The 20,341-nt window shown below is 41.5% G+C and overlaps 1 protein-coding gene across 3 annotated transcripts in view; it reads left to right on the top strand.

Annotated features, from left to right (window-relative positions):
* MAPRE2 (microtubule associated protein RP/EB family member 2) overlaps positions 1 to 20,341 on the top strand; it is a 94,119-nt gene that overhangs the window by 60,576 nt on the left and 13,202 nt on the right. For all 3 annotated transcript variants that reach the window (XM_064442757.1, XM_064442758.1, XM_064442759.1), the window contains 3 exons: positions 5,739 to 5,884; positions 7,899 to 8,112; positions 20,047 to 20,186. In XM_064442757.1, the coding sequence (XP_064298827.1) occupies positions 5,739 to 5,884; positions 7,899 to 8,112; positions 20,047 to 20,186 (500 nt within the window). The remainder of the gene's footprint in view (positions 1 to 5,738; positions 5,885 to 7,898; positions 8,113 to 20,046; positions 20,187 to 20,341) is intronic.

The raw sequence follows: 20,341 nt of genomic DNA, 5'->3' as shown, positions 1-20,341 counted from the left end.
GCTGCCAGTTAGACACGTATATCTCAATGACCGTTGGTAAGGTTGTAGGAGGTACATAATTCTGTAGGCTGTTTTCTCTGGTGGCAGCGTGGCTTTCAGAAGCTCCCATCTGTATGCATGCACTCACTCCGCCCTCACTGAGGCAGCTGTGCTCATGCAACTATGTGCAGGAGTGCAGGGCTGCACTCCAGTCTGCATCAATTTTATTTTTTGTTGAGTGCTCTCCCAAGACTGTTGCTGGGAAGGGTAAAGCTCAGGCCAGAATGGCTTCATGGATGCGCAGCCCCGTGACTGCTTGGTTCTCGACAACTAAGCAGGCAGTAAATTAAACCTTCTTAAATCAGGGTGGTTTTTTTTAATTGGAGAAATAGAAATCTCTTGACCTATATGCTAGGTCATATGGGTACTGCTGGAAATGCAAAGAGGAATTTGAAGACTGTGGTCTCCAATGGAGTGCTCAATGTGAATTGTGCTATTTCTTAAATATGTGGCTATATGTAACACAAGGTTATGGTCACAAACATACCCAGTTTAAAAAAACCAACCTTGAGTGGCATAACAAAACACCCATATTTGAAATGTAAGTTTAAATCTATACTACAATATCTAAGTCAAAAACCTATCTTCACATCACTTACAGAAGCAATTCTAGGAAGCCAGAGGTAAAAGGCAAGCCCCAAGTGCTGCTGCGCTGGGTTCCCCCTTCTTATCAAAACTATTAGGTCACGCATGCTCTTTGCAAGTTAGTGCCTTTATTTTTTTTGTCCCTGTTGTCCCAGCAACACAAGGACCGGGTGTGTGCAGTTTCCCATCAGTGTTAGCAGCCATTGCTCTAGTGAACTGAAGTGCTGATGACTAATAGGCACACAAATCATCCTGTAGTTTCCAAATGCGTGGTCAGGTTGTTGCAGTTTTGGAGGGAATGAATAATTTGAAGGAGTTTGCATCTAGTGTGACTGGATATATGTTTTTATATTATCTGAAAGATATTTCCTTGAAGCAAACAAACAAAAAATTTCTAATTACAGAAAAAGGTATGGTCAGCCTTTTTCCCAAATGGGATTTTTCAAAAATGAGTGTGTGAAAATCAATCTGAGGCCTGGTTAAAAGGTTTAAACTTGAATTGCATGCCATTTTTGAACAAAATTCTTACTAAGCATTTATAGCAAACTTACAGTGTAGCACTTCTTGCTGTAGTTTGGACATCAGAATTAAAATAAAGCAGCCACACACACACAGACAGGCCCTGTCTCTTCATGGGCTCTTTGTGTTCCCATGTTGGCTGCTGTGGTTTTATGTGACTTTCTGGGGTCTTGCTCCCGCATGCTACAGGGATGAATGGGGAAGGACAGTGTCTTCTGGCAGTTGATGTGAAGGATTGACCTGACTTCTCCTATAGGAGACAAATATTAACTTGGGCGTACCTAAGAGTATATTATAGTATTTCTACTAAATACTTTGTTAGTATACTAAGTACTAAATATAGTATATTTAAAGAAGTTTGCAAATAATATTTTCGTTTTCCTTTATAAATATATAAAGATAAATGCAAAAAATACCAAGGTTCCAATCTTGCTCTCCAGCTGAAATCTGGGAGGTTTACCAAGCAGTAAAGTCTTGCAGGAAAACAGGATTCTCTTGTTTTTGTTGTTACCTCCTTTAATTTCCTGTGCTTTAAGTAGTTAGAAGCAGAAGTACCTTTGATTATCAGGAAAGTACTTGTTTGGTTTTTTGGATTCATCAACCTCCAGATGGAAGAGGAGAAAGGAGAAAAACTGGAAATATGTAATGATGCAGAGTGCATTTGCTTCAGAGCAAACTGTAAATCAGTATGGACAGTCTGGGAACGAAATGTAGAAGCAGGGAAAGAAAAGTATAGGGCAAAAGCTAGAATGACTTCAGCATTGTTTACTGCAAGGGAGGCTAGTGAAAGATTATCTACAACTCTGAAAGTTCCGTAAAAAACATTGTTATTTTATAGACTGTGTAGAAGCTTCTGGCTTTACCACTGCCTGTGGCAAAACTCTTCAGTTGTAATAGCTTTAAACAACCACCTTTTCAGTTCTTGGTTTGATCTTCTCTGTCTTACTTCTGCCCCAGCACCCCTTCCCCTCCTCTGGCAGGTGCCTGCCTGCCCAGCCCCACGAGTGCAGTCCCCTCGCTGGTGTTTGCTGCCTGCTCTGCCCTGAGCCTGGCGTGGGAAGCGCAGCAAACACCTGCTAACCGTGATGCTGCTGGGCTCTTTCCACTCACTGGTCGGGCCGAAAGTAGTAGCTGCTGGGGGTGTAATCCAGCACAGCCATGTTTGCGGGTTAGTTTGGGAGTCTGGCCCGTGAATATCTTGTGTAACTAATGGCTGCATCAATATTCTAAGTCAAAACACAAAAGGACTTTTAGCCAGTGATTCTGAATTGCTTGTTAGCTAATCCAGGGTAAGAGGTTTTTAACATCGATCCCTCCTCTCCAGTGCTACTAGCTGTAGTTTTCATCCTTTCTTTTGAGAAGATTTCGAATTATTTCTGTTTGTATGTATGTGTATGTGCATGTTTTCATGCATATAATAGCTTTTTGGTCATAAAGACAGATTTATCGTGAGAACTGCTCTGGACAGGTAGTATGTTTTCAACTCCTTTTGTAGATTTGTTAGGTTTTGGCTGGTGGGTGGTGGTGTGGTGGTATTCAGGGTTTTTCAGCAGAAAATGTAAGGAACTTTTAAAATCTTAGATAAAATATAATGGCATATAAATCCTTTTGTTACGTAAATTGTGCAAAAAGTATGTCATAAGCCATGATGTCATTATCTCTACTGCCATTTTCTTTATTGTTCTGTTGAAAATATTCCATGCCCAGGCACTCGCATTGAAGCATCAGTTGTATAGTAAATTGAATAGGCCTAAAGTGCTGTCCAGTATGCAAAGGACCACATGGCTATATGCTGTGGCTGTGAGGTAAAGGCATTGAAAACTTACATGACTGACAGTAGGGCTGCTCTTTCCGCTGTCTCCAGGAAATCTCAGTGATGGCATCATAGAAAGTAGCATCCCCATTCTGCTGTGCTGACATTTAGCGTTTGAATGCAATGTGACAGCTACAAGCTTTAGGGAGTAAAACTTTAAATTATAAATAAATGCCTATATTTAATATTAAGTGTGTACATAACCTCGGTGTCCAAAATCAGGTAATCCCAGTTGAGTGTAATGATATTTTTACTTTCCCCTGTTGCTGTGGTAGGCAGGTCTCTGCCTTTTGGGAGTCGAGAAGTTTTCTCTCTTTGTAGTTTACAGTGTTTAGTTCAGTCCGTGTTTGTACGTTGCCTCTGTACTTCAGGAAGGAGCAATTCAATGAACTGTGTTTGCTGATGTAATAAAATTCTCCTGTTGGGGAAACGGCCCGACAGCCGGCTTTGGTGTTGTATCAGAGACCAGGTTTGTGCTGTCATGTGGATGTAGTCCAGTGTTTTCTGCCCTCGAGTGTTGTGCAGACCCAGGACCACCTCCTGGCTGGCAAAAGTACAGAAACATCTGCCAGCATGATGGGAAGGAAACACAAGGAAACACCGTAACTAGAGTCTTAAACCTAGTAAGACTCTATGTAAAGGCATGCAGAAGGAATTTGCATTACCAGCAGAAGGAGAAAATCTCATGTGAACACTTTGGGTTTCTAGTTTTCTAAAAGGATCTAGATGAAAGGTTGCGCAGTGCATTTTCAAGGCCTCCAGGCAATTACTTAGATATCAGAGTAAAGCTTATAATTGGGGTATGGGGAGGATGAAAGGACAGAGTTAGGAACAAATTCAATTTATAACATGAAATGATTGCATAATAATCCTTTTGCATGAAATTAAATAGTAATAAATGTAGCCAAGCCATGCATTATCTGTATATCCATGCTTTTAATTGTAATGTCGTTTTTCTGTTGCCACATATTTACCAGTTGTCTTGCTAAGGGTGAGCCTTGAATATCTAATTGTGTTTATATAGCTTTCTATAAGAGGATGCAAATTTGTCATCTGATGTTTGTAACTTGCCAGAAGGCTGCTTTTCCTTTAGGGAATATTTTAGTTTGATTCCTAATCATATCAAACTATTGCAAACAGCTAAGCACAAGGTGTCCTTGGAAAAACAGACACTTTTTAAATAACAATTTTCCCCCACAAAGCTAGGCGACATGAAGAAAATTTTTTAAATGGTAATGGTTTTCAGCACTAAAGCTTGATCTTGGTAAGTCCCTTAGCAAAACTCCTATCGGTATTTTGGGAAACTTTTTTGGACTCTGCTTTTAAACTCTGCTTCTTTTCTGGGAAGTTACAAGCTCTGTTACCCTTCATATGATGGTTGAGTGGATACAGAGAATGAGAACTCTCTCATGCATAAATTTGGTCATGTCAAAACACATGTATATCCATGGAGAAAAATGTCTTTAAGTTATTGTTGCCCCCTCCTGTAAAACTGGGCAAGCCAGGTGTTTGCTTTGTTAATTTGGTTTCTGTATGAGCACTCAGAAGAATTACTTTATTTTAAAAATTATTGCTCTTGCTACTGCACTGAACTGTTAAGTGAGACCTAGGTGAGTTCATCAAAATAGATCTGCATTAAATGCACAAAAGTCCTTTTTGTGGAAGTGAAATTGAACTTGTCATTTGATCGCTTCGCTGCCCTGTACACTCAGGCGCAGGGACTGCTTGCTCTATGGCCCTCTGCTCCAGAAATGGACTTCACTGAATCTTTGAATCTAAAGCATTTTGCAGAAAACTCTTTTCAGAGGAAAACCGATTTCAGTTCTTCTTCAGATTTCCTCAAACATTTTCAGCCTTAATTTCCAAACACTTGAGTGTATCAACAATAAAGACTTATTTTGCAAATGACAGGACGTGATGATGATGTAGGAGGAAGGTCCCTGCATACAAGAAAAGACTACCCCTGTTGGCAGTACTCAGTACACTGCTTAGAAAATTTTCCATATACTTGCAGCTCTGTGCGAAGTTAGTTATACACACGCCCACACCCACACCCTACCTACTAATATGCAAGTTCAGATAGCCTTCGAAGTTGAACTTACTGTTTTGAGTGAGAACTAAAGCTAGCAGCCCAGCTTCTGAAACCTATGGGTCGACTATGCTACAGTCTGCTGATTAAAATGCTTTTCTCAGGAGATGAAAATCAGTAAAATTGTTTGGTTTGGAGGGGTGGGAACTGGCTAGTGTGTTTTAACAAGCTGGAGCTTTAAAATTTATTTTTTTTAAATCGTGGTTGGATATAATCTTAAATGATTGCCATGGACTTGATTGGCATTCGGCTACAAGTGCCAGAAGAAAGATGATGTTTGCTTGGTTGAATTCAGGGGGCTGTGAGGATTGAAGGAGCTTATTAAGAGATTTCCATTTTGACAGTGATCTTCTCACCATATAGACAGTCCTACTGTCCATGCCCGACTGTGTAAAGGGACTCCAGGAATATGTTTTAAACAGAAGAAAGATTTACTTTGCATTAGTCATGGTGGTTCTTCAGGTGCTACACAAGTGTGTCGTGCATCCAGACTGAATGGAAAAAACCCACATTAATATGTGACACTGTTCAGTGTACATTAGACAAGTAGATCTTGGGTGAATAGTGTTAGGCTGAACAGGGACTTACTCAACATGGTTGCTTTCTGCTCATGCTTTCTGCTAGTGACATTTAATGCCATTTGGTCTTAGCTGGGTGCATCTGGATTAACATCAATGCATTATCTTGTTATAGGAGCAGCTTACTGCCAGTTCATGGACATGTTGTTCCCAGGGTGCATTAGCTTGAAGAAAGTAAAGTTTCAAGCAAAGCTGGAGCATGAATACATTCACAACTTCAAACTTCTGCAAGCATCATTTAAAAGAATGAATGTGGATAAGGTAGGTATTCTGTATTTGCATTTCAATCACAACAAGTTGCAAAAGTTGTGTAAACTGGGTGAAGTCAATAAATAGGGGAAATAAATTTCAAAATACTGAAAGTCCGCTTCAACTTTTGGGCTGAGAACTGGAGTACAAGCTGTATGTGAAGACGTTCTTCATGACCTTTCATTATCTGAAAAGGGTATTTAGGCATGAAGGAAGAAATTTGGCATGTTCCATTTAGGTACAAAGTGAAAATTGAGTCCATGTGTCTGCTGAGGAATTGTACAGCCTAACTCATAATATCTTAATATCTGAGATACTTTTGATAAAACACCATGTGTTAGAAATTCCTTACCATCGGTGAACCTTAATTTTAGGTACAGTAAAATTACTGGTGACCTGAATTTCCACCCAAATAACTTGGAAATATGCTGTTCTTACAAGTATTCTATGTTTCTTGTCCAAAATGGGGTTTAAGGAATTTAACGTATTCAAGATCTGGAATAATTTATCCAATTATTTGATAGGTTGGCCAGCACATGTGATCTTGTAAAGTTAAGAATGGAGAGCTCTTACAAAATGGCTTGTGCAGCCATAAGGTACTGGTTTATGCTTGAATGTGTGAGTTTGACAGGCTCACCAATATAAACGACTGTGTTGATAAAAATGAATAATGAAAGTTATGTTGTCATACTTTTAGTTTTACCCAGACGTACTACCTGTATATCCTTATAAGGTTCTGCTCTGGCTTTTAGTGTTACCTTTTTCTGAAATTTAAACAGTCTGAACAGAGTCCTGTAAGACATCTTTAAAGCAGTGGAAAACCCTCATTATCTCCTGAGAATTGTGGATGCTTCTACTTACAGAGTAACTTGTTAGTGAAATACTGGAAAGCCTAAAAAGTTAACATTGTCAATTCTTCTGTAGGGAGCAAACTTGCTATACTTTCCCAGTGCAGAACTAAGATACAAAAGGAACAACCTGAAAGGACATGCAAAATGCTGTATTAACCCTTGTAGGAGTATCATAGACTTATCAAAAGCTGCACAATTGGCTTCTTGAAGAAGAAAGGAAAACTGCAATGGTTTTAGGTATCCTTTTTCCGGTTGAAAATTGGATGCATTCAGGAGGCATTCAGATCCATTTAACTTGGCTTCTTAATCAGCTGCATGAATTAAGCAAAGCAGGGCAGCTCTTCTGCAGCATTTGCTGTCCCTGTCTCCTTGTCTGCACACAGCATCTGGGAAGGTTGAGCCTGCTGCAGAGCAATGCTGAACCACCTCCTTACACCGATATTGGCCCAACGCACCTTTTGGAGCCTTCGTTTCTGTGAAAAATTTTGCAGGATATGGAGATGGAGACATCGTCATAGCCTTTCTTTTATTTTCCTAAAACTTTGTAGGCATTTTAGCCAACTTCTGCATGTCCACAAACTACTCTATGTATAGCTATATATGGAATGGGAAAAAATTACAAGGTTAAAACCTCAGGGTTAGTTCATATGATGAACATGTACTACCAAAATGTAGGTTGGTTTGAACTTCATGTCTTAGAAAAGCTGCTGGGTTTTTTTTTTTGTAGTTCAAACAGTAGGACAGAGAGCAAGAAACTTCCGTCTGGACCTTTTGAAGAATTTTCATTTTTAGTATGCCCAACTGCAGCACGCCCATTAAAAACAGAAATCCCTAGTTAGCTGAATATAGTGTTACTTCCAGAACAGCTTCATTCATCATGGCTGTCACTACAGTAAAAGAGAAGTAACTCTGTGGAAGAGCAATTATAAAGGCTTACATACACCCACTGTATAGCCACTTTGAAGGCTGGGTCTTTGTTTTATTTAGGTTTTATTTCATACTAAGAGCACTTCCACACCTACTGTAATTACCTTTCTTTTAGGTAGAAAACAATGGCAGAGGAATATAAGATGATATAGTTAGTAGATTTTTTTTTTCAAATAAGTGTGTATATGTAATTTCTATATTTAAAAATGGCAATGATATATTATTGGAACCTTTATTCTACCTTTCAGGTAATTCCCGTGGAAAAACTGGTCAAAGGGCGCTTCCAAGACAACTTGGATTTCATTCAGTGGTTTAAGAAGTTCTTTGATGCTAACTATGATGGGAAGGAGTATGATCCTGTGGAAGCTCGACAAGGCCAAGACGCTCTTCCCCCACCAGATCCTGGTGAACAAATCTTCAACCTGCCCAAAAAGTCTCACCATGCAAACTCGCCGACTGCAGGTATTTTGTCTTCAATAATTCACTTTCTGTCTCTGAAGATGATTATAAACTGTGATCCATTTTACATAAATACTAGTTTAAAATTTTCTTCTCATGTGGGTGGGCCATTCTTTTTGCCTTGTCATAGGCTTAGCATCTGAGACGGCAGAATTTAGCTTCTTATGGTGCGTTCTAGTTTGGCCCAGCCCTATGGGGTGTAGGGTCTCCCTCACTGAACCCTTGATGTAAATGATGTGGATTCTAGTGGTGTCTGATGGTGGAGACAAAGGTATTCAACCTTCTTGTCTATGAATGTGGTGTGTGTAAATATTCAAGAACATTACATGAAGTGCATTTCTCTCTCACAGCTCCACCTTTACAGGAAATTGCTAGCACAGGCTGATTTCTTTTTTATTAAAATTCTGGCAAGTGAAATGCTTCCAAATCTTGAGGGATGACAAGAAGGAGGAAATGAATTGATTTGTGTTTTTATATGTGCTTTCTTGTTCACGTACGCTAGTCTTCTTAAATGAGCAACAAAGAACTATTGCTCCTTCTCAAAGATACCTCTAACTCCTTATTTTGTGTTTATACTGGGTTTTGCTAGGATAGAGTTAATTTTCTTCATAGGAGATTGTAGGGTGCTATGTTTTGGATTTGTGGTGACAACGGTGTTGATCACTCAGGGATGTTTGACTTACTGTGGAACAGTGCTTGAACAGCATCAGGGCCTTTCTTGTTTCTCAGACTGACTTGGTAGTGAATAGTCTGGGGGTGCACAGGAAGCTGGGAGGGGACACAGCCAGGACAGCTGACCCCAAATGACCCAAGGGATATCCCACACCATATGATGTCATACTCAGCATATAAAGCTGTGGGAAGAAGAAGAAAGGGGTGTGGACATTTGGAGTTATGGTGCTTGTCTTCCCAAGCAACTGTTATGTGTGATGGAGCCTTACTTTCTTGGAGATGGCTGAACACCTGCCTGATGATGGGCAGTAGTGAATGAATTCTTTATCTTGCTTTGATTGTGTGTGTGTGTATTTTGCTTTACATATCAAATTATCTTTATTCCCAACCCATAAATTTGCTCACTTTTGCTCTCCTGGTTCTCTCCCTCATCCCACTGTGAGGGGATTGAGCGAGCAGCTCTGTGGGGCTCAAGCTGCCTACTGGGGTTAAACCATGGCAGTGTTTCTGGAACAGGCCAAAGGACTAAGCCTGATCTTTGGTGTTTATGTAATATGGGCATGACTGGTCATTAAGCAGATGCCATTTTTTGATAACTGAGATTTAAGTGACCAGGAGAGCAGATGCAATTAAATAAAACTAAAAATCACCAAACAAGTGTTACTGGGGTTGGTTGCCTGTGCATACAGAAACACGCATGCACACACACTTAATTCCTTTTTTTGTTCTGTCCTGGGTTTATGTTATTCATGCTAACCCAGTCCTCAAGTAATGATTACTTTTCAGTTGGCTTAATTCTGTGACCTGTCTTCTCCTGGGCTCAGATATGCACCAGTACTGTCAAAGGGAAGGGGCAGGTATGAGGCACCCTCTGTTTTAGATTGGCTTGTGCTCTGGAATCATACCCAGATTTCAGTGTTCTGCTCTGAGCACTTCTGACGTCAAAGTGGGGCATACTTGGCGAGCTGCCTTCAGCTCATTAGTGCTTCCAGGAAACTGAGCACCTAATAGCAGGCTAGTGCTGCTCTAGGCTTTTGAAGCTTGTTTACATCTTCGTTTTGCATCATCTTGTGTCTAAACTTTTGAGTATCACAGCCTGGTATGCTATAATTTCCTGTGCAATGTCTTGCACTTCCTTTGGAAAGAAAAAAAACCCAAAGTGCTAATGTCATGGTGCTAGCCAACTGAGAAATTAGAAAAGACACTTTTATTAAATACAGACTTTACCATGCTTGTTAATTCTTCTTGCAGATGATCTGTTTGTACCAAAGTCACAATTATGTCATCCAAATTAAAGTTGCCGAGGTGACAATCCTAGAGAAATAGGATAGCTACTGGAGTGGAACCAGCCAGCTTATTAGCTGGCCGATAACGCAGTGATCTTGTGTAATCTCATCTCGTGTTACTGGTTGTATGAAGCCCATGTCCCGTGCCTCCTCAGCCCTTGCGTAGAATAAACCAACAGAGACAGAATCTTACCAAAGATCATTACATTATGTGGCTGTGGAAGTGAGCTTTTTCGTGGAAAGCTTCCTTCATTATTAGATTAAATATTGTCCAGGAGTACAACAGGCAGGACACCAGTTCAATTTTTGTTGAGCTGGGGAACGGGGGTGGGGGTGGGTGGGTGTAGACATTACATGATGCTAGGTAAAATGAGAGTTGTAGCTGGTATTGCTGCTTGCATTTTAGAAGAGGAACATTTCATTTGGGTGTCAGTCATTCTTAGGTTTATTCGATTTCTGGGCGAGCACGTTTTCATTTCACTGTGATGTGTTGTGCCTTTGTGCCTCACCTCACCACATCACGTAGCCTGATCGCTTGAAAGGATGGGAGCCCTTACTGGGTGCTGATAGGGGATGCTCTGGGAGGAGCGCTGTATGCATCTGCAAGCTTGTGTGTGCCTCATCCCCTGCTGTTTGGGAGTAAATTGGGATGGTGTGGAAGCAAGTCCTGGGTAGTTGGGAAATTACCATGAAAGACATGCTTCTGTAACTCTGTCGTGTGTGTGTGTCTGTGCATGCTCACGCACAGTTAATTGGAAATGAAGGAGTATTCATTACAGTTATTATAGGAACCATAATGTGCCCATGTGAGTAAAACAAGCTTAGCCATTTATACTCAAGGCAGAAAAGGTAAGGTCTCATGAGTTCTGCAGCAGGTTATGAATTCCCCACTCCATCTGGAGTTTCTCTTCCTTGATGATACAAGCACAAAGAGGGAATGCATGCCCACGAGTAAGTGCAACATCAGGTGGCATAGTTTAAACTGCTATCTGTAACTTTTATGTGGATTATTTTGTTATTCTGTGTTCTTGGGTCTTCAGTGAAATGGCTGAGGTTTTGGGCATGGCTTTACTTCCACTGACTTTGTTGTGGGAACAGTAAACGTTGTGGGCTGCTTGATGCAATAACCTCTTACGCCAATGCAGCAAGCATTTGCCAGCATCTGTAGTAGTTTGCCAGGGTAGCTTGCATCCTTTTTGTACATTTTCTTCAATGTCACTTTTAATTTGTGTGATTTGCTCTACACTAACACTGAAGCTTTGAAATTTTAGTACTGTCTTGTTTCAGTTCACTAATGAAACAAAAAGAAGCAATATTGGAAAAAATACAGAATCCAGAAGATGTTTCAACATAATCAAAAAGGTTTTAAACAGTGTGTAGTGGACGTACGTAAATGTGCACTTTTTATTTAGTGTCAGGAGCAAGCAGACATATGGGTAGTCGTTCATACTATATTTTTTATTTTGGTAGACCTTTAAATACGCCTATTCTGAATTGATCAAATATATAAATTTCTAAAGCTAACTACTTAACTACTAGTAATTTCATATGTTTTTCAGATGATTCCTGTTGTTCTGCAGAATAACTCTTCCAGTGCCTTTTGCCAGAGTTTTGTTTTTGAGTGATTTAGGAGGTGCTGATCTCTTTATTTTTTTGTAACTACTTCATAACATTCTATTCTAACTCTTTATTTTCAGAGGTAGACGAAGATACATCTTTCAGTTAACGAGGGGTCAAATCCCTAAAGCCTGATCTGAAAGCTTACCCAGAAAGGTAGCTGCCATGAGTTAGAATTATTTTTGGTATTTTAATCTGACACTAAAGCTTGACAAGACCCACGGTATCAGGTAGCTACTTTCCATACTTATACATGGGTATTTGCCTATATCTCTGCAGATGCTGAGTGTGGTCTTTATTTAATTTTAAACAATTCTTTTAAAACAAACCAAAACTGGAAAAATCTGAAAATGCACCGTGTTTTGTGTCAGTGAAGGCCAACAGCCATGGCCCTACCCCTCTAAAGGTGATCCGTCTGAGGAGTCAGCACAGGTCAAGGATAATGCAGCTCGGGAATGAAGTGTAAATAGGTCCTTACAACTAATCTGCTGTGCCACCCTCACGTTGCCTCGTCCCTTCCTTGAGAGACAGAGCCGATTTGTTGCCGAGCTGATGGCTGTACAAAGGGTGGGTGGCTTCGGTAATACATGAAAAGGGCTTCTTCTAGAAATAGTAGGAGCAGCAAGGATTTGCCAGGTAAAGGCAGCTCCCTGCTGGGGGAACGAGTATGTTTTCATCTTCCAAGGAGTGGAGCCAGCAGCACAGACCACCGCTGCAGGCTCTCTGCCAACACCACCACAGCTGCTTTTAGATATAACGCCATCTGCCAGCCCTGAGCTGCCTTTCGATCTCCTACAGCCTCCGCTCTTCTCTAATGCAGTGGTAAACAACCTACAGATGTAGAGTCAAAATTATGGTAAGGGATTAAAATATTAGGGTAGTGTTGTTTGTGCCAGTTCTAATGCTCCCTGTGGAAAACGGCAGAAAAAGCTTCATCTGATCAAATTGAAAATGGTGATCAGGTTGTCAGGATTTTAGCTTAGTGTCTTATGTAAGTATTCCTGTATGTCAGAGCAAATCTCCATGGAGCGCTGCTTTGTGTATGGGTGTGGGGTGTCAAAAATACATGGGTAAAAGACAGCTTAATAAAATTAATTATTTACATGTAAGCTAAAAATGCGAGAGGCTCTTAGATCTGAAGGCTCTTAGACATACTGGTTTGAAATATTCAGCGAGAGCAGGATGACTAAAGCAGAGCTGGAAAATACTGGAGGATCACATGAGGGCTAAAAATACTCACGCTATGACAGGGAAAATAACCAGGGCAGAATGAACTGTTTGTGCACGAATGCTTTCTATATAATGTGCATACCATTGAAGAGCGAATTGCACAAGAAAAATACCAATTTTCTTCAGGGAATCTGGTATATCCTACTGTGGCAGATGTGCTGTAAATTAATTTTGAGCGATAAAAATAGTCAGCAAAACCAGTCTTTATTTTAGCAGCTAGTGATACGATTAGGACTCCTGGGAGACTAGAGAACTCCTAATGCTTTTTTCTTTGCTTTCCACCAAAACATGGTACCTTTTCCCCCAGGTGGCAGGCAGTTGGTATGGGCAATGACAACCTCTGCTCATGGTGGTGTGGTGCTCTGGGAACATGTGGCAGAGCTGGAGATGGGAAGAGCCACGGGGCGACAAACTTAAAATGCTTTTGTGCCTAGTTCATACGAGGCCAAGGAGTTGTGCTAGCTGACAGGAACAGCGTGTGCAGTGGCAGTGCTGGCCTGGGAGTTAGAGAAGAAAGTGGCTCGGCCTTAATACAGACACACCCTCCCTGCCAGCGTGAGGAGAGTTTACTTTTTAAACGCACTGAGCCTCAGAATTTAGACCATAAAGCAATGCTGTGTGCAGTGCAGGAGCCAAGGCCTTTTTTCAGGAGAGAAGGTTGTGTTTGAAAACAGTGGTGAAAATTGCTGTCTTAATTTTCAGTGTATTTTGGGTGTGGCTTGAATGCCTGCGTTGCTCCAATTTTTGCATGATCTTTTGTATTTCGATATGCATTTTTAAAATATATTTTCATTTGGATTTTCCTTTTGGGACTGCTTTCTCCTTGTAGCTAAGCAGACAGTTGTATTTTAGAACATGCAAAGGTTTAAGAGCATTTCAAATTTTGAATTGTATTCTTCTCTTAAGCCTATGTGGAGTGGTTTTATCCATTGAAGATGAATGCTTGCATGCTTGAAGATTCTTCTAGAGAAAATAGGGGTTTCAGCTGAGAACAGTTAATAGTTGCCATTAGAATGTTAGTTGTTTCAAATCTAAAGAAAATTCTTCATTTATGATGGGAAAAAGGCTGGTTAGTTTCCATCAAATCTCCTTCTATTAAAGATTAACTGAGAGGGTCATGCCATCAACAAAACCTCATCTGACAAGTAGACCCCATCGTATGTTCTTGCTTGGATTGCTCTGAAATTTGTAAAAGATGCTTCAGTTTCAAGTATTTGTACATCCTTCTCTTTGCCAGCTGTCTGGCAGTGGTGATCAACTAGAGCTCACTGAGCTGTACCGTAGCCGGCAGCAGTGGAAGTATGGAGAGCTGAGGGGACAGAGGGGTCCTGCCACCCAGGGGAAGTTAAGGATCACAAAATAATTAGGCAACTACACCGCAGCATGTTGAGATGCTGAAAGTGGAGTCAGATTTTGTCTGAGATAATTTCATTCCAATTAATTCCCATCATTTGTCATCACTTAAGCCATTAAGCATCCCTAAATTGAGCAGTTTCTCACATCCCAGTGTAGCTGCAAAAGTTTGTGTCCAGTTTTGGGCCCCCCAGTTTAAGAAGGATGCGGAACTGCTTGAGCAAGTCCAGCAGAGAGCTACAAAGATGATCAGGGGACTGGAGCATCTCCCTTATGAGGAAAGGCTGAGAGTCTTGGGTTTGTTCAGCCTGGAGAAGAGAAGACTGAGGGGGGATGTTATCAATACTTATAAATATCTGAAGGGTGGATGTCAAGAGAATGGGACCGGACTCTTTCCAGTGGTGCCCAGCGACAGGACAAGGGTCAATGGGCACAACTTGAAACATAAGAAGATCCACCTGAATATGAGGGAACTTCTTTCCCGTGAGGGTGCCAGAGCAGTGGAACAGGCTGCCCGGGGAGGTGGTGGAGTCTCCTTCCCTGGAGACATTCAAAACCCGGCTGGATGCGTTCCTGTGCCCCCTGCTTTAGGTGTGCCTGCTCATGCAGGGAGTTGGACAAGAAGATCTCCAGAGGTCCCTTCCAACCCCTACCATTCTGTGATTCTGTGAATATTAATTCATTTACTGTTCTCTCTCATCTGTTTTAAGTGGGTGGAGAGTTTTTCTTTAGCTTTTGAAGGAATTGTTAGCTCTGTGGTCTCTTGGTAGGTTTGTTTTTTCTTCTGTGACATGAGTCAGGAATCTTCACTTTGTAAAGTCCTTTAATTTGACTGAAGATATACTGTGAGTGATTCCCAAATTCCATTGAAGCAGTGGTCGTGAGGGCTCAGCCAAGTCTTGTGCTTGCTCAGGGCTTCCATTGCTCTCCACGCTGTCCTCACGCACGTCCACACTGTATTCATGCACGTGTTTCCTTGGAATTGTGCATAAATATTTAACAGCATGCTAATTACTCATATAGCTTCAAGGAAGATTTCTCTCTAAACATTAAATAGGTCTCTTGTCTGCAAGACTGCACTTGTGATGTAAAGTGACCTGGAATTTGCAGCCAAGCTTTGTTGTACCCAAAACCTGCACAGTGCCAACATCCACTGTTTTAAATTGCAGAAGTGTACATCTGTGTGTAAAACATACGTCTTTAGTGAAAAGAACAGGAAAGCCGAAACTGCAGGGGATATATTTAATTTTGATGAGACTGACTAGTGATTGTTTCTGGAGCACCACAGATAGAAAACTGTAATGCATTTCAAAGCCGATTCATCTAACTTCAGTGCAGGAACAAAATAATTTGTCTTTAAACAAAATAATTCGTCTTTATACTGTGAATTTGTTTTTCCCATCTCCAGTGCTGTTATATGGGCAGGTACCGAAAGTTATCCAGATGCTAACTGAAACAGCTTGGATACTGTTTAAAAGAAAATCCAATCAGACCCTGCATTGACCTAAAACCAGAGCATGCTCTAACAGAAGTTCTTGCAGAATGGTGGAGGTGGGAAGGCACCTCTGAGATTGTCCAGTCGAACCCCTCTGCTCAAAGCAGGGTCACCTAGAGCTGGTTGCGCAGCACCATGTCCAGTCAGATTTTGAGTGTCTCCAAGGGTAGAGACCTCCACAGCCACTCTGGACAACTTGTTCCAGTATTCAGTTGCCTTTGGAGAAAAGAAGGTTTTTTTCTTACGTTTAAATGGAATTTCTTGTATTTGTGCCTGCTGCCTCTTTTGTCCTTTGGCTGGGCACCACTGAAGTGAGGCTCCATCTTCTTTGTACCCTCCCTTTGGGTATGGATAAGATCCCCACTGAGCCTTCTCTTCTCCAGGCTAAACAGTCCCAGCTCTCAGGTTTTATCATATGTGAGGTGCTCCAGTCTCTCTGCCATCTTTGTGGCCTTTCGTTGGACCCTCTCCAACATGCCTGTGTCTCTCTTGCAATGGGGAGGTCAGAACTGGACCCAGCACTCCACATGTGCCTGCCTCATCAGTGCTGAGTAGAGGGGGAGGATCACCTCCCTCAACCTGCTGGCAACGCTCTTCCTGATACAGCCCAGGAGGCTGTTGGCCTTCCTTGCTGTGATGGTGTGTTGCTGGCTCATGCTCAACTTGGTGTCCACCAGGACCCCCAAATCCTTTTCTGCCATGCTACTTTTCAGACTGTTGGCTGCCAGCATGGTCTGGGCATGGGTCTCTTCCTCTCCACGGCAGGGCTCTGCACCTCTTTTTGAGCATTGACCTTAAGCTTGAAAAGGAGTTGGTAATGGATAATATTTACGGCATTGATTACAGTGCAGTTCTGTCAGTAGTCAGTGGAGAGATGGTTATCAGATATTTTGCATATAAAATATTTGTATAAAATTGTGCCTGCTCATAATATGTAAATGGGTTGTATATAAATATTTTCATAGGAGATATGATGTTGGACAGAATTTAAACTGCATGGATTATATAGCCCCTCTGAGCAATGCACTAGGTGTTACTCCACACTTGCGCTAATTGACTGCAAAGCCATTGTGGTGCTCAATAGCAAAGTCATTAATTCTACCAAGATCTTTCATCTCTGTTTAGGTATCTGGCTGCCTCAAGCACTTTGCACTACCCTGCCAACCAGCATCCTTTAATTCTTTTATGAAATTAGCTTCTGTTAGAAATGGGAGGCTTACCTCTGAGCTGATTCTAAAACTGATGTTTCAGAATAAATGTGCAGGAAAGCTTTTTTTATTTCTTCCCCCTCCAGGAAACTTTAAATTGGAAATCCCTAGGCATTCTCTGATGCAATTAAGTTCTATCCAGCTGTTGCTGATACTGTCTGAAATGGTCGGGTTATTTAACTCGTTTTTATCTGTGTTACTGAAGTTGGAATATCATGTTCATTTAAGAGCTGATCCTGAGCAGCAAAGCAGAAGTCAATTTCTTTTGATTTGTCTGGACTTTGTAAAGCTTAGTAACACTTTACCGTGGAAATTCAAAAGGCTTTGTTGTTTTGAAGGGAGGGCAGAATATAACACGGTGTATTGGTGCCATCCAGCCCTCACTGTCCGCAGGCAGTGCTGATGTGGGCTTGCTCAGCATGCTCTGGGAGGGTGCCTCAGCTGCAAATTAAAGAGAGTACCTGGGGATTAAATGTTTGTGCCTGCTCTGTCCTTAACTCTCTCTGCAGGTTAAAAAGAGGTGTGTACTTAATGATTTGGCTTTCTGTGATCAGTACACCGATCTACAAAGAACTAGCTCACTTCACAGGGCTGTTGAGCATGAAAGGGAGCAACGTGCCATGGCTGCACGTTGTGCCTTGCTCAGGTCTTGCACCAAGGCTCCCCATGAGAAATGGTAAAGAGCTGACAGGCATGGGGATGCTGCCCTAGAAAAGCTGAGCAGCTTCTCCTGTGCTTGTGTGCAGGTTCTTGCTGCCTAGAGAAAGTCCAGTGCTGCCTTCACATAAAAGAAGGGTAGTTGGTAGAGGGGGGGAGCTGTGTCGACCAGCCAAGGTTTTGCATCTGAAGGTCCATAGCTTGTTTTACAGCATTTAATTTTCAGTTGATACCCTGAACTGCACCTTTCAGGTGTAGAATACAATAAGAAATAAGTGTTCATACCTTGGTTTAGTATACATATGTATTATTTTAAATGTTTTATGGGTAACTGTTGCAGTTGCATGTGATACAAGTATTCACTAAATAACTTGAGGCCCAACTAGAATGCTATAGTCAAAGCAATTATTTCATGTTTGTGTTTATCTTGCATATTTTGACACCAGTTTTCTTCTGCTAATCCAAATGAAAAATTTTTTCCTGGCTTTAAGAGCATCTTAACAACCCTGCTCTGAAGCAGCTGATTTTTAGTTAGTCAAAATATGGACTGAACCTGGGAAGTGTTGAAGGTGGCATGCTAAAGTTTATATTTTTTTTTTCCTTCTGTCTTATATTAAAGAGCATAGAAAAGGACAATGGGCATCTTGCACAGAAACGTTTACACAAGCCAATTGAATTATCAAGTTGTTTGTGTTCTGTTGGCATTAGATGACCCAGTTAATAGAGAGTTATCCTTAAAGGCGAGAGGAGATGCTTGTTTACGGAGAGAGGCCTGTGAGTAAATCAGGAAAGCTTAAGCAAGATTGATTAAATAACCCATTGCTGCTTTCCTTTCTCATCACTTTTCAGCTCCTCCAAGGGACCACTGTACACAGTTCTAGGTCAGTGAGACCATGGGAGCTCCAGGGTTTGGTCATACAGGCAGCCACACAAGTTGTGTCTCTCCTCCTCCTGCCTTCCCCTGCCTCCTTGCGATTTCTTCCTAGAAATGCATTCATGAAACATTGGTTTTACAATTAATTGCTTTATTAAAGTGTTGTCTGATGCTGGGAATACATTGTGGAAATGACAACTTGGAACAATCTGCAGTGTGCCATAAATCAAGTAATCATATGGGAGGAGCAGCTGGCAAGCTGTGGGGTGGAAGGTGGCTGCCGAGAAAGCTGGGGCAAATGCCTCCAGAAGTGGTGATTGCAAGCTCAGGGCTCAGCTGGCAGCTGGGTCCTTGCTGGATTCAGGCTTTCTCCTGCACCTTGTGTGTCCCAGGCTTCAGAGCCGATGGCATTTGATGGTTGGAGGGTGGTCATGGAGCCCATCTGCAAGTCTGGACAACTGTGTTTTGCTCGTTGTAAGAAACAGCAATAAACAAGGGTGCTGCAAAGCACGACTTCTTATCCACATGCCTGCTTAATAAATCACATAAAACAGGTTGAAGAGAGGGCTGGGTTCCTGCTCTGACTTTGTAACCCAAGCGATTTTTGTACCAGATGTATGTTCACTGCATCTGAAATTTATTCCTGATCAGAGGGAATAAGGAAAAGGCTGCGAATCAGAGTACAGTGCCTGTGGGAGCCCAGGCAAGGGGGACAGCCGTGAGCCAGGCACTCGTGTACAGGGGCTGAGCAACTAAATCAAACATCCAGGGACAAGGAGAGGAAAGATGGAGAGGCAGAGCAAGGGGTCACAGCCAGCTCCTCACGTTTGCATGAAGGCACTGCAAACCCTTTCACGCAAATGTTTCTCTGCTCCGGCATTTGTGTGCCTCAGGCCTTGTGAAAAAAGAATACCTGTGTGTGCTCCTTACTTGCTGGTAAAGATGTTGCTCCGTATTCTGGCAGATTTGCAGTGCAAGTAATTAAAAACAAATAGCAAAACCTAAGCAGATCAGAACTCATCTCTTGGTCACTATGGCAACTGGGAGTTCACCGATGGATTTAATTCTGCGTGCTCTGTCTGAATTTCAATGCCCTTGTCTCAGGGATGGTTCACATTTGAAAATGTGGGAAGCACAGAGGTAGTTTAGCTGAGTTTGTTTCAAGTCTGTCTTTCTCCAGGGAAATTGTAGATAGATATGTACGCTCAATATTGGGCTGGGGAATGGTCTGTTAACGGCATATTTTTTTTTAAAGCTGAAAGCTGCTGAGAGCTAAGGGAACTTTATTCTTAGTCTGATGTATACTTATATTAGTTTCAGAGCTAACTTCAGTCTCAGTAACAAACTCAAGGTTAAACTGCTAGGAAATGTGGTTTTTCCTTTCCCAAGGTATAGCAGCACTGGAACTGCCTCCACTGTCACCCTGAAGTAAGAGAGAGAATGGCTGTCTGTAAAACGAATACTGTTGTTTCAGTACCAGGTTAACAGGAATGTATTTATCATGGAGATAATTCTCGATTATTATTTATTTATTATGTTTTTCAGGTGCTGCTAAATCCAGTCCAGCTTCTAAACCAGGATCAACACCTTCTCGCCCATCTTCAGCAAAAAAAGCTGCACCAAGCAGCTCAGCATCTAAATCAGATAAAGATTTGGAAACTCAAGTCATACAGCTCAGCGAACAGGTAAATTTGCTTTAGGCATAAAATTAGATGCATTCATTGTTACAGGCAGGCATGAAATCTAATATTGACCTCTGTTGAATGATGCTCTCCAGAATTATAAGGGGATGAAAGATTGAAATGGCTCAGCTGGGAAGAAAAAAGTGATATATTGTTAA

Source organism: Phalacrocorax carbo, chromosome 2 (genome assembly GCF_963921805.1).
Source record: "Phalacrocorax carbo chromosome 2, bPhaCar2.1, whole genome shotgun sequence".
Taxonomy (NCBI): domain Eukaryota; kingdom Metazoa; phylum Chordata; class Aves; order Suliformes; family Phalacrocoracidae; genus Phalacrocorax; species Phalacrocorax carbo.
The sequence above is the reverse complement of the archived record's forward strand: the minus strand, read 5'-3'. Positions and strand labels throughout refer to the sequence as shown.